General features: G+C 43.9%; 1 protein-coding gene across 1 annotated transcript in view; it reads left to right on the forward strand.

Annotated features, from left to right (window-relative positions):
* Positions 1 to 13,863, forward strand: part of SYN3 (synapsin III) — a 453,717-nt gene that overhangs the window by 51,842 nt on the left and 388,012 nt on the right. The window contains exon 3 of the mRNA XM_007165717.2: positions 3,400 to 3,457. Within this exon, the coding sequence (XP_007165779.2) occupies positions 3,400 to 3,457 (58 nt within the window). The remainder of the gene's footprint in view (positions 1 to 3,399; positions 3,458 to 13,863) is intronic.

Here is a 13,863-nt window from a genome sequence, read left to right on the forward strand (position 1 = left end):
CATGAAGGTCCCAGAGGGTCTAGCTGAATCCTGAAAATCTTTAAGCACAAGATCTGACTCACCATTGCTGCTTAGAGGCTCTGTGTGACTTTGAACCTGTGGGGGCTAGTCCTGGCCCTGCCGCTCCTCAGGGTGGACACTGGGGCCAATACAATAGGAGGAGGGATGTGAAGGACTTGCAGGCCTTCCGTACCAGTGCCGCCTGTTTGTCATCAGCATCATCACCAATCTCTTACTGCGCTAACGGGGCAGATCAAAGTGAGATGAACTGTAATTCTGTTCCGTAACCCCCATGAGGGTAAGATTATGTTTGTTTGTGGGTCCCCGCATACGGCACCCACAGCCACAGCGTAAACACTTGGTGGTTTCTTTGCTGTCATTGTCGATTCTGTTTCAGGCCCTGGGCTGTATACTTTGGAGCTCACTGTGTGCCAGGAACCATTCTAAGTGCTTTGTACGTCGTGTCTTGTTTAATCCTCACAACACCACTGTGGGATAGTTACTGTGATTATCCCCGCTTCCCAGATGTGGAAACTGAGGCACATGGAGGTTGAATGAGTTACCCAAGGTTATACAGTGAGTGAGTGGTGGCGCTGGGATTGCATCCAGGTGGTCTGGCTCTGAGCCCACACACTCTACTTACTGCCCTTCACATACAGGATCAAGTGAATTTCTCACCACACCTTGGCTGGCAGATGTTATCAGCACTTAACAAATGACAAAACTATGACCTGGAGGGGTTAAGTTCCTTGTCTTGGAACATGCAGTGAGTTGCAGGGCTAAGATTTTGCCCAAGCCTCTGTGATTCCAGATCCATGCTTCTTCCAGTATACCAGTGATTTCATTCATTAGTTACCATCCTGAGGTCCCAGGATCATCCAGTACTTCTTGTAAACCCAAGCGACAGGGACCCCTGCCCTAAGTCATACTCTGGCCCTTACTAGCTATACTCCTGACAGCAAAGGAGGACCCTGCAAATTGCACCCTTTGATCATTCAATGGGTACCCAGACCTGTAGAAATCCCTGCCCATAGGGACCCAGGCCCAATTCCAGGGCCTGTGTAGGCCAATTCCCTGATCCATCATCCCCAGACATGGCCAAGGCACTGTTGATGGGGGTGTGGGTGAGGAGATGAAGCTTGGCCATGTGGGCTGGGTCATCCACACGCATGCACAAGAAGCCCCAGTGATGCAGGAGAGGAGGGTGGGAGGAGAATTGGGAAGGACGATGGAAACCAAGAGCTGGCAACCCCCATGCCACCATGTTCTGGGTGGATCTCCAAGAATTCTGAGAAGTTTAAATTCTGACCCTTCCAGGCCATTATGAAGTTGTGTTGGTCAAGGAAGGAAGACAGGCATGTTTTATTTAAATGTTTGCTAGCTTTATCAATTTTAAATATCAGGCATATGATACATAGGCTTCCATTTGTTCTTTTGTCCCAGGCCCTACAAATATTAGAGGGGGGCTTATCCCAGGGCCTGGGGTTTGCCAGCACTACCTTTAAGGATTCATAAAATTCACAAACTACATGAAAAGGTTCTCTTTGCATGAGGCTGGCTGCACACACATTTTGTGGAAGACCATCCTGGGAGAAAAAAAACAAATCTTGCTTTCAAGTCACACTAACAACTCCTGTTCCCATAAAGTTCTACCTGCTTGACATCTAAGCCAGTCAACATTATAAGAAAAAGTGGCGTTAATATTAGAGCCATCAGTCAGTGATTCAGGCAGTCTTGGAAAGAGATGAACTCCACTGGCATCTGCTAAGTGTGGATAGACTTCAGAAGCAGAGAGACTGCAGCTTGGTCAGAGAATTTGTAGCAAAGGTTCAGTCTGGAAGGTTGAAAAAAGGTGGCCAACATCGATGTTCCAGGGAAAAGAAGAAGAAACTAAGCAGAAGATTCTTGGATGTAACATTACTGATTAGAACTCAATCATGTGGTCATACCTAGCTAAATGGAGAGTTGGGATATACATCTCTTGGTGCCAGTCTGTAAACAGTCTCACTGTAGGCAAAGAGGAGAATTGGGATTGGGAGCAAAGAGCTGTCTGTGCCCCAGAGAAAGTCTATGGAAATGCTTAACACAGTGCTCAGATTATAGCAAATCACTGAGAACTATTAGTTTCATCATACCAACAGCCAAAAAGAGCAGATGGAAACTTGTATTACTTTTGCTTTGTGGGAGGGCATCTAAACCCAGGAGCACCCCAACATTTGCTGCTATTTTTCAGGGCTGAGAAAAAAACATTGATGTGGCAATGGAAGTCCAGGATTAAAGCTGCTTAGGCAAAGTATTTCGTCTCTCTGGGTTTCAGTTTCCTTATTTATGGAATGGAAATAATAATACCCACCTCATGGTGGTAGCTGTGTTAAATGAGAAAGACTAAGAATATAGCACAGTTTTTGGCACAGAGTAAGTATTCAACAATTGTTTCCCCCATCTGTCTCTTCAGTCATTTATTCTTTCAAAAAATATTAATTGAGCTCCTACTGTGTGTCAAGCATTCTGGTAGGGAATAGAATGATGAGTAAGGTAGATTGTTCCTGGCCTGGAGGAATTGTGTTATAGTTTGGTTGGACACAGGCATGAAACCCAGTTACTAATTGCAAGTAATTTCAATTATAATAAGTGCTATGAAAGAAAAGTAGAGTATGAAAAGAGAATTTATATGAGAAAAGAGATGACTAAGGTCAAGATTAGGGTGCTTACAGAGAAAAATGGGCAAGTGGATGGATTTGAGATATAATTAGAATGTAGAATCCATGGGGATAGGGAGAGAGAAAGAGGTAACAAGATTGAAGTCTAGGTTTTTGCCTTGAGTGATGGGTAGATGGGATGCCATTTATTGATAATGGGAAGACAGAAGCAGGGGTGTAGAGGAAAGGTGATGGAAGGATGGTTGGATGGATGGATGGGCCAAGGGACAGATGAGGTCTGCTTCATTGGACAGATGGACAAATAAAGAAACGAGTAGTTGGATAGAGCAATTTAATACGTCCTTTATGGATCACATAGGGTGTAACTCAATAAAAGAATTCTGTGTTATTTATTTACGTAGGAGTCTTTATTTCTTTTGATCCTTAAAATAATGTTTAGAAATATATCGTGCATGTATAACTATCTCCCTTTTACAGAGGATAAAACGGAGACACGGGGAGGTAAAGCAGCTTGGCAGAACTGGAACCTGGGTGTCCAATCCTCCCATCCTGTACTCTTTCCCCTCTCTCACACAATACATATAAAGAATGAGAAAATCATCTGTCTAGGTGGGAGAGAGCAGGAAGGTGGGGAATGTGTCTGGACATGCACCTCCGGGGGTAAGACCTTTGGGAGAAGGGAGAAAAGAGTGAAGCAGTCTGCATCCTTACTCAGTAGATTTCTTCCTCTCCTTCACAGGGCCAAGTATTTCCATGGAAAGAAGGTGAATGGAGAGATTGAGATCCGAGTGGAACAGGTAGGTTGGAGCTGAGGCTTTAGCGCTATCGCCGTGACTTTTTCTATAGCTGGAGCCATTCCCAGGAGCAACCTTTGTCCCCATCTTATATAACTATAACGAGTCAAGATTACCAGAAAAATCCTGACTTATACTTGGGAGACTTCTTAAATTCCAGAATTATTTAGTCCAATGGTTTTCAACCTTTTTTTTTTTTTTAAATGGGAGTTCCTCCCTCCCCCGTCTCTTTCTTTTTTTTTAAAGATTGATTGATTGATTGCTATGTTGGGTCTTCGCTTCTGTGCTAGGGCCTTCTCTAGTTGCGGCAAGCGGGGGCCACTCTTCATCGCGGTGTGCGGGCCTCTCACCATCGCGGCCTCTCTTGTTGCAGAGCACAGGCTCCACACGCGCAGGCTCAGTAGTTGTGGCTCACGGGCCTAGTTGCTCCGCGGCATGTGGGATCCTCCCAGACCAGGGCCCGAACCCGTGTCCCCTGCATTAGCAGGCAGACTCTCAACCACTGCGCCACCAGGGAAGCCCCTCAACCTTTTTGTTTTAACAGCAGAACCTTTATTCAAAGGAAATCGCAAGTAGGAGCCCATTCTACCAAATTGAGACATGTAGAGCTTCTTTGATGGAAACGGGCATAGGGAGCCCAAAAATCTGTCTGCTCCATCCTGTTCCACCTCCCTCCTTTCCCCACCATGGTCCCTGAGGTGTCTCCTTGGAACCACTTGGGCTAGGAAGCACAATGTAGGAGCACAATGGGTTTGAATCCTGGCTCCCTTGTTTTCTAGATATTGGGCAAGTGAGTCTTTCTGTGTCTCATTTTCCTTGGGATTAAATTATGTAAAGCTTCAAAAGAGATTAGAATCTCGAATACTGGCTCTTGTTATTACCACTGGTATCAACATCCATACCCCTCATTTTATAGCGAAAGAAGCACAGACTTGCCCATGGCTACAGTGGAAGTCAGTGACAGAATTAGGACCAGAACTTGTGGTCTCCAGATCCAGGGCTCCTTCTATTCATTCAGCGGACACTTGCTGGGGACTAACTCAATACCAAGCACCGTGCTCGGCCTTAGAAGGGCACATCAGGGCGTGGGCTCTGGAGCTAGACTCTAGGTTCCCATCCCAGCTGTGTGACGTTGGTTCAACAATACTTGAGCTCTCTGAAGTTCAGTTTCTTCATCCGTACAATTGGGGTAATCATAGCATCAGCTTCACAGGGTAGCCGAGAGGATCAAATGAGTTAGTCCAAGAAAAGTACTTAGAACAGCACCTGGCATATATCAACACTTAGTAAATGTTACCCATTTATCATCATCCTCATCATCAAAGGCAAACAATTAATAAGATAGAAAAGGTTCCTGCTATAAAGGAACTCAGAAAAGCACGATAAAAAAATAGAGAGGTGTGACTTTTACGGCACTCTTTGAGTTTGGTCTGTTGGAAGAACAGAAAGCTTTTCTGAGCATCAAATTTGAGTTGGCTTAGTATTAAAACACCTACAGCTTGAATTTCGATTTGATCCTGTGGCTTTCAAGTCAGTCCAATGTCTACTGGTTTTCCTTTCATGGCAAAGAGCAGGTTATTTTTGTTCACTTGACAAATATTTGTCAAATGTCTGCTATGCTAGCTAGCTAACACGTGGGGAACAAGGATAGAGAAGCAGAGGCTCTGTCCCGAAGAGCTTGTGGTCTAGGAAGGGAGGCAAGATAAGTCTTCACAGAACCTAACACAGGTAGAATCCAGGAAAAGAGAGGTCCAAACTTAGTGCTGTGGGCACCAGAGGCCACAACTATTTGAGGGAGTCAGAAGTGACTTCAAGGAGGGGGTGGTATTTGAAATGGGTCTTAAAGGATGGATAGTATTTCAACAAGTGGCGATTGCAACAGGAAGAGTGCATGAGACTGAATCAGCATGAGCAAAGGTAAGGAGACTGGAAGTACAGGGTATGGAATGAGGTGTGAACACATTGTCTTTCCCTGGCCCCAGCCTACTCATCCTCCCAAATTCTGTCTCTCAGTGCAGAGTGCTACCATCTACCTTGCACCTTAGCCAGAAACCTGCATGGTCTCCTGGATACCTCCCTCTCCCTCCACCACTACACCCATTCACCAGGTTCTGTGGACTCCACGTCCCACGTCTCTCTGGTCCACCCACTTTTCTCTGTTCTCATTGCCTAGGTCCTTGGCTGAACCATCATTGGCTCTCATCCAATCTTCCTAATCAACAGCCTCCTAACTTCATCTTTTCATCCACTTCCAATTTATTTTTTGTACTAAAACTAGAGTGATCTTTCTAAAAAAACAAATTAGAGTCTTAAAGTGTTAGCTTTAAAATTCCTTTCTCAAAGATTCTTTATTTGAGCCGTTCCACCCCAATCTAAATCAGGTAAGCTGGTTATTCCCTTTCATGGCACCTCAGCTTTTCCTTCCTAGCCCTTAGCTGAGTTTTTAACCACATATTTAGATGTGGTATTATTTGCGTGAGGGTAGGGACATTAGCTGTTTGGATCTCACTCTGTTAAATAACACAGGGCCTGGCGTATACTAGAGCGGAAGCAAATATTTGCAGAATGACTAACTGATGGATTCCACAGATTCCAGGCTGCTTGTCAGTTTCCAACGGAGATAAATTGCTCTTCCTTAATCTTCCCTCAAAAATCTGAGTTTTCCATACACCATCTGGTAAATGCTCAGTCGCTAGCTGTCTCATCTCATCTGTGAAACCCCCAGGGACATTTTTTTTTTAAAACATCTTTATTGGAGTATAATTGCTTTACAATGGTGTGTTAGTTTCTGCTTTATAACAAAGTGAATCAGTTATATATATACATATGTTCCCATATCTCTTCCCTCTTGCGTCTCCCTCCCTCCCACCCTCCCTATCCCACCCCTCTAGGTGGTCACAAAGCACCAAGCTGATCTCCCTGTGCTATGTGGCTGCTTCCCACTAGCTATCTATTTTACATTTGGTAGTGTATATATGTCCATGTCACTCTCTCACTTAGTCACAGCTTACCCTTCCCCCTCCCCATATCCTCAAGTCCATTCTTCTGGCCCAACTTACGGGTGTAAAATCTATAAGCAGGAGAATCAGAGAGAATTGCCCTAAGAATAACTCACCCAGGACACTGGTGACACTCAGCCAGTCTGTGAGGGCTACAGTCATGCTGGAAAAAGTTGGCTAATTTACAGTCATCTTGATCTCTAGTCATCTCCCTCCATGGCAGCCAGAAGGCAAAATTAGCCAAGAGACCAATTAGCAGGTCATTTGGGCATTTTTCCCTGAAAGATAGGCCTCCCTTAACTCATCTTAGAGTCTGAATTGTTTGTCTTTTCCCATCTGGATCGATGGGTGGGTCACATAAGCAACCCCCTAGGAATCTCACATGCATCCTCTAGCGCTTAGGAAAAGTCTTAGGATGGAAGCCACTGTTTAGTCTGAGCTGGCCTCACATTTTGGAATTCTGTCTCCCAACTAAGGACCAAATTAACCAGATAAATGCACTGTCTGGGTTTTGCTGGACAGAGCAAATGAGTTAGTTGTGGTCAGCCTAGAGGAAGCCTCCGGCCCTTCTCTCCACCCTCTTCCCCCCAGTTCAAAAACTGTTTGCCTCAGCTTTTGCAGAGCCAGGAATCAAGAAACCCTGGGGAGGCCAGTCGGGGAAACTGCCTCATGTTGCATCCTATTACCCAGAATGCCCTGCTGGCTCTGCAGGGCCTCACAGCAGTGTCCTAGCAGGGCCTGAGAGGTTCCGGCCAGGGTGGTTGGCATGTCAAGCTCTCCTCTGTTTATACTTGAGGCAAAGGGTCTCTTTCTCCACAGGTGCAAGTCACCCCTCTGTGGGACTCAGCAGTGAGGTTGATGAATGGATTAATATCAAGTAGACTCACAGTTCTGAGACTAGCAGACTGGGGCTTGGTGAGGTAGAGCCTTGGGCTTCATTCTTGTCTAATAAAAAATGCTGAAATTAGAATAGTCAGTCTTTCCTCAGTGTTAATGGAGGTACCAAAGCATAAGGAATGGCAGTGCCTTGCTCCAGCAGATGGAAGGAAAGGCTGGAGAAGGTGAACATCCTCTTCTGAAGCTGGACAAGCCACAGATTTACATAGGAGTGCCAGTGGCTCCTTAGGAGTCCTGTCCTTGTGTGATACTGGGGTTGAGATGGGTTTAGGTAGATGCATGTGGATCCCAGGGAAGGCTGTTGGTTGAAATCCGGTTCGTCTTCTGCCCTTTATATATTTACTCAACTTAATTGTCTGCTGGGAGCAAAGGTGGAATTTCTCCCTTAAAGTAAGTTAAACACTCAGGACCATGATGTATATATTTTTCATACCTACTTCAGCCTACCATCCACAATTCTTTCTGGGGCAACCTTTCTTAGCGTGGACCCTAACTGTAGATATTGTTATAAAGGCCATGTTATATTTCAAGACATAATTGTCGGTGAGATAGAGAAGTAGGGGTTGGATGTTAGTTAATTCGGTTTTGTGGATTGGTAACAGGTTGGACATTACCCCCATTAGGAAATGACTACTTGATAGTAATTCACCTTGAAAGAAATACATCTAATGCTTTGCCAAAGAGTTCTGCCTTTGGCTCTGTTCTACAGCTCCTTCTTAACTGTGATTTATCGAATTACATTTGCCAATGAGTTGAAGTTAATGGTAGAGAGAGTATGCTGGATTAAATTTGATACGATCAAACTGAATAAGGATACAGTATAAGGTCCTATTCAAAAGCTCAGCTGAAGAGGAGAAGGACTGGGGAGACTTAGCATATTAAAATCTCATGAGAAAAAAAAAGACCTAAAATTTGAGTTGAACAAATTCTTAATATTCGTGAGAAGAAATATGATGTGGAAATTAAGATTGTGACTCCAGCGTAAGATATACTGGGGATGGACTCTCAGCTCCATATTTTAGCTGGGTTGACCTTTCACTTATAACATCTCTAAGCATCAGCTTCTTCATCTGAAAAATGAGGATAATAATTTCTACCCCCTAGAGTTAATGTGTGGAGTGAGTAAGTCAGTGTAAGTCATATGCTTGGTATAGTTTCTGGCACATATATTAAGAGCTCAGTAACTATAGTTATAGTTGTTACTCCCTCAAAACCTGATGCCACTTCAGGCTGCATTATCAAAGTACAGCATTTAGAATCCAGGAAGGTGATGGCAGACACACATACACACACACATAGCACACAAACTCTCTCACACAATATTCTACCCAGACTCCAATGAGAGATCCAGTTGTACCGTCATACCAGGAGGGAATAGCAGCAGCCTGGAATGCCTTCTTAAGGGAGTGGCTGGAGTGAGAGAAGCAAAGGAGATCAGTGTAAGGAACTGGAGATGCTTAGTCCAGAGAAGAGAGGCCTTTGGTAGGACCCACTGTACTCTCTGCAATTATCCACCACCTGCATGAGTGGCTGAAAAGAGTTAGAGCTACCATATGTTGAGTACTTACAAGATAAGAATAAATGCTTTTTGCTCTTGGTATGGGCACTGTCATTGCCTCCATCTTACAGAAACTGAGGCTCAGAGGGAATAAGTGGTTTTCCAAAGGTTGCCTGATTTATAATTGGCAGGAGCTTGTTTTTGAACCCCAGCAGTCTGAATTCAGAGTCCTCTTCTTATCCACTGCATTTTTCTGCTGGTGTTGCAGATACCAAGAACAATAACCAAATGTACTGGTTAAATCACTTTATATGCATAATCTTACTCCAACCTTTCCACAACCCTTTGAGATCGGTACTATGACTCTCCCCGTTTGGCAGATGAAGAAACTAAGGCTCAGAAAGGTTAAACATCCTGCTTGAAATGAGTGATGGGGGAGGAATTTGAACCCAGGTTTCATCTGCATGTGTGCTGAACCACCAGCCTATATTATTTCACTGGGATTAGAGTTCCGGCTAATGGTACATCATGCAAGAAGATGGATTTCAACTTGGTATAAACAGAAACTGTTCAGCAGTGCTGAGTAATGATGAATAGACCACATCCCTTTGGTAGGTAGGGAGTCCCTGTGTTGGAAATGCTCTGGCAGAAACTGGATGGTTAATTTGGGAAATATTTCACAGGAAATGTATGTACCTAATCAGATACAACTTTTATTACTTTTTTCTTTTATTTATTTTTTTGCATAAAAGTAATATATTCAAATAGTCAAAAATTAAAAAGGTAAAAAATGGCATCTGGTGAAAAGTCTACCTCCAACCCTGCCCCCACCAATGTTTCTCTTTGACTTATCATTTAACTATTTATTAGCCAGTTCATTTAACCATTGTCACTTGTTCCTTGGGCAGCTTTCCAGAGAAATTTTAAATGCAGTAATCAAATACACATATGTTTATTTTCCTTTGCTTTTCATAGATGGTAGTTGATCAGAAAAACATAAAGCATTGTATTTCAGAGGAGTATTGAATAAGGAAGATAGATTCCAAATGGGTCAAAGGGGGAAATCATATTGCCCAGAGCAACAGCAGTCCCCTACACTCACTGTTGTCACTACCACTGCTGGAACTGCCACTATTGCCAGTGGAGAACATGAGCCTGCACTCCCACTGATGCTGCAGGAATTGCCACCAACCTGCTTTAACTGCTGTTGCTGTTGTGAAGCTTCTGTTGCTACCATAAGAAGTGCAGTAGTTGCCACCATCTTCCTGACGTCAACTCTTACCTGAATGCCTCCCATTGGTAGAAATTAGCTGGAACTGTGTGTCGAAAGAACCTGGGAAGTGTAGAGTTAGGCCTTCAGCCCCCGTAGTGCAGGAGAGGACAGGATGGGTGTGGGGCTGACGGCAATAGACGGTGAGCGGCACAGTCCATCCACACACACCCTTCTTCTATCGAGTATATCTTAGAGTTTATTCCATGAAAGTATGTGCAGAGCTGTCTCACTCTTGTTAATGATTGCCAAGGGTGCTGTCATACGGATATACCACAATTTATTTTCCATAATTTTACTATTATAAACAATGCTTAAACCTATTTCATTTGAAGCATCAGTTAGTATAGCCATAGGATTCCTATCTAGAATAGAAAAACTGGTTATAAAAAGTATCGCAGGTAGTGCATGCTATAATGCACCTTGAGGAATGAAGTACTTTCCCCCAGCTGCTGGAATTGATACCGGAAGACAGCCCTCAGCTGTCAGCCCTCATTCTGAAGTGCCTCACTCAGATGAAAAGATCTGCCTTGCCCAAGGACACATCTCTTGGGACCTCGGCTGGCACAGGGAATAAAGACCTAGCTCCTTTACCCCAATTTGAGACAACTCTGAAGGGCCATCCCAGCTTCAGAGCTCGTGCGGAGTTGGCGGAGACCTCTGCTGAGACGGCAGTGCAGCCCAGCTTCTCCCTCTACCCAGTCCTGCTTCCTTCTCTTTTCTTCCCTTCCAGTAGTGGTGATTCCCAGCGCTCCTTAATGAACCTCTCGCAGGCTAATGTTCATTTCAGAGTCTGCCTCTCAAGACATTTACAATTCTGATAGATAGTGACAAATTACCCTCCATAGAGGTTGTGCAGATGATCTATAAGATCCTTTGGGTCTGGATTTCTCGGACTTTACACGACTCATGGGTTCTGGAGACCATCCTGCACAGAATGCTCTCCTGGTTACAGCCCAAGCATTGATGCTGAACTCTGAAGTGCTCCATAATTTGATCTTCTTATTTGACCTCCTTGTGTTTGAAATTCACCAGAGCTTGGTGTTTCTCTGCAGGGCTGAATCCGGCAGAGTTCTACCTGCTCTGATCTACTAAGCCTTGTTTTGTTAACACAATCCTGCAAGATTTATTTGTTTGGCTTGGCTTACCCTGACCTCAGACGTTCTGTTTTGTATTATTTTTAAAAGCGTGCAGGTCTCCACGGAGGGTTTTTTTCTTTTCAAATGTAAGAACCAGCTGGAGGAATTAAAAAAAAAAAAAACAGGTGGGACTCTAGGACTATTAGATGAAACATAACTCATTAGAGGAGCAAGTGTTTCTCTCCTTAACTATGGCATTGATTCATGTGGGTTTATGACCATCCTTGGCTTACCTTTAGGCTCACTGACTTAGGAAGACAATAGGGAAATGGAGAAACAATAATCATGGTGATGGTAGCAAACTTACTGAGCATGGACTGTATGCTAGGGCCCATGTTACATCCTTCCCCTGCATTAATTCATTTAACCTGCATAACATTCCTGTTGCTGAGGGAACTAAGGCTCAGAGAGCTTAAATAAATTGCCCAGGCAAGGTCACACAGCTAATAAGAATGTGGGGAACCGGGGATTTGAACCCAGGTTCAGCCAATTCCAGGGTCCTAGTTCTTAACCAAAGTAGATCTATCAGTGTATGTGTGTTCGATCTTGAATTTGCCTTCTTCAAGTTCTTTGCCTTTCTTCTCTTTGCTTAGGTTATTTGAGCACATCATTCCACCATCCCTTCCTATCTCACCCTACTCGATTGATCTACTGGATAAATTACAAGTTCTTAAGAGATGTTCTTGAGCAAAAGACTCCTCCTTTCCTGACTAATCCTAATGGCTCTGACTCATCATTTGATGTTTCTGGCTTATCGCTGCATAGTTCCCCTGTTAACAAGTCTGTTTATTCTTTGTTTTCCCCCAAGAGTTAACGTTCACTGTTTGTCTTTAAGTGTAGCTATATATTTTTAGATTACATGAATAGTGTTAATAGCTCAGACTCTGGAGCCAGATCACCTGGGTTTGACTCTCAGCTCTGCTACTTCCTGAGTGACCCTAAGCAAGTAATTTGACTTCTCTGCGCCTCATTTTCCTCATATGTAACATGAAAACAATAATAATAGTAACAACAACAACAATATGTACCTGTAGAGTTGTTGTGAGAATGAAATAAGTTGTCACACGTGAAGAACGCAAAGCAGATCCTGGTACCCAGAAAGTGCCGCATAAGTGTTAGTAGCTATTTTTACAGTCACCTTCACATCATTGATCACATGTTGCCTGAGTAGTTTCTAGGTGTCAGTCTGTGGGATTATTCAGAAATGGAAAGAATATAATCCATTCTATAAAGAACTTTGCTGTGTAGTTGGGGGATGAGACATATAAACAGTTCATGTTTGTATGTGTGTTTTTATTATTGAGAGATATATATATATATCAATTGAGATACATATATATATATATATATAACCAATATTATTTCCCATTGAGACACGGCACTCAGTTGGCACCTGGTGTAAACTTCTAGCTTTTCCTTCATAGCAGGTAGCACAGGTCCTGGTCAAGGTGTTCAGTGAATGTTGAGTGAATGTCTGAGTGATTGGGTGATGTGGTACAGTCATAGAAGGGTGGAGCCAGAAAGGGACTTTGGAGATCATCTAATCCAGAGGTTCAGAGAGGGGAAGTGACTATTCCTAGCACACACATCAAATTATTGTTGGAGTGCAAAGCGTGGAGAACCCAGGTTTCCATCTCCCATGTCACTGTTTTTCCTACTACATTTCTCCACTTGCCAATGCTACCTTTTGTCTTCCCCTTTGAAGAAACTATTTGTCCCTTCTGATGGTTTTAATACCAGCTGAACTAATCTAATTCTCTAGTCATGAAGTTCATACTTTCCACATTTACCTGCAAGAGGCTTTCTTCTTTGAGAGTGGGGGTGGGGGGGAGCCCATCCCCACTGATAGCCAATGGCGGGCTCCAAACAGTGCAGCGGGGGGGATATTGAGGCCATGGTTGGATGAACCCTGCTGATTCTAAGTGCAACAGGGACTGCTTTGCCAGTTGGATGATCCTTCATGACCCACCTTCCTGGTGTAGCTGTACCTTAACCAGCAATGAGAAGAAAGGAGCAATGGGCATGAAAGTGAGTCCATCATCTTGCCCTGGGAAGTGCTGCTCATAGCTCCTTAGCCTCTACCTGCCAAGTTTGGTAATTTACCCTTCCTAACTGCCACCCCACTGCATCAACATCTGCCCTGTCCCCTGTTAGTATCATAGATAGATGAGACTCCAGTGGAAAGTAAGGGTTCTGAAGGAGAACTCAGTAAGCCCCTTAATTTCTTGAGGGATGTGTAATAAAAAAGTAAACAAAACTTGTCTTATCTTAACTGCTCCTTCATTCAAGAAACACTTACTGAGAACCTGCTTTGTATGTGACCTTAATGACAGAGCCCTCCACTCTCAAAGGGTTCTCCTTCTGGTGGAAAATAGGCATTGGGGGCGGTGACTATTGTACATTGTGGTGAGGGCTGTCACAGAGGTCCGTGCAAAGCATAGTGGAGCACAGAAGAGGGAGGGATTGTCAACCTTGCCTTGGGACACTCTTTGGAAAGACTTCACAGAAGCTTGGGGATGAGATTTAGCTCAGGCCAGGAAGGGTGCAGTTGTGCACATCAGGCCTTCCCACTAAAGAGCGTGTTTTAAACCTCAACTTGTCACATA

This window comes from Balaenoptera acutorostrata, chromosome 11 (assembly GCF_949987535.1).
Source record: "Balaenoptera acutorostrata chromosome 11, mBalAcu1.1, whole genome shotgun sequence".
In the NCBI taxonomy this organism is placed as follows: domain Eukaryota; kingdom Metazoa; phylum Chordata; class Mammalia; order Artiodactyla; family Balaenopteridae; genus Balaenoptera; species Balaenoptera acutorostrata.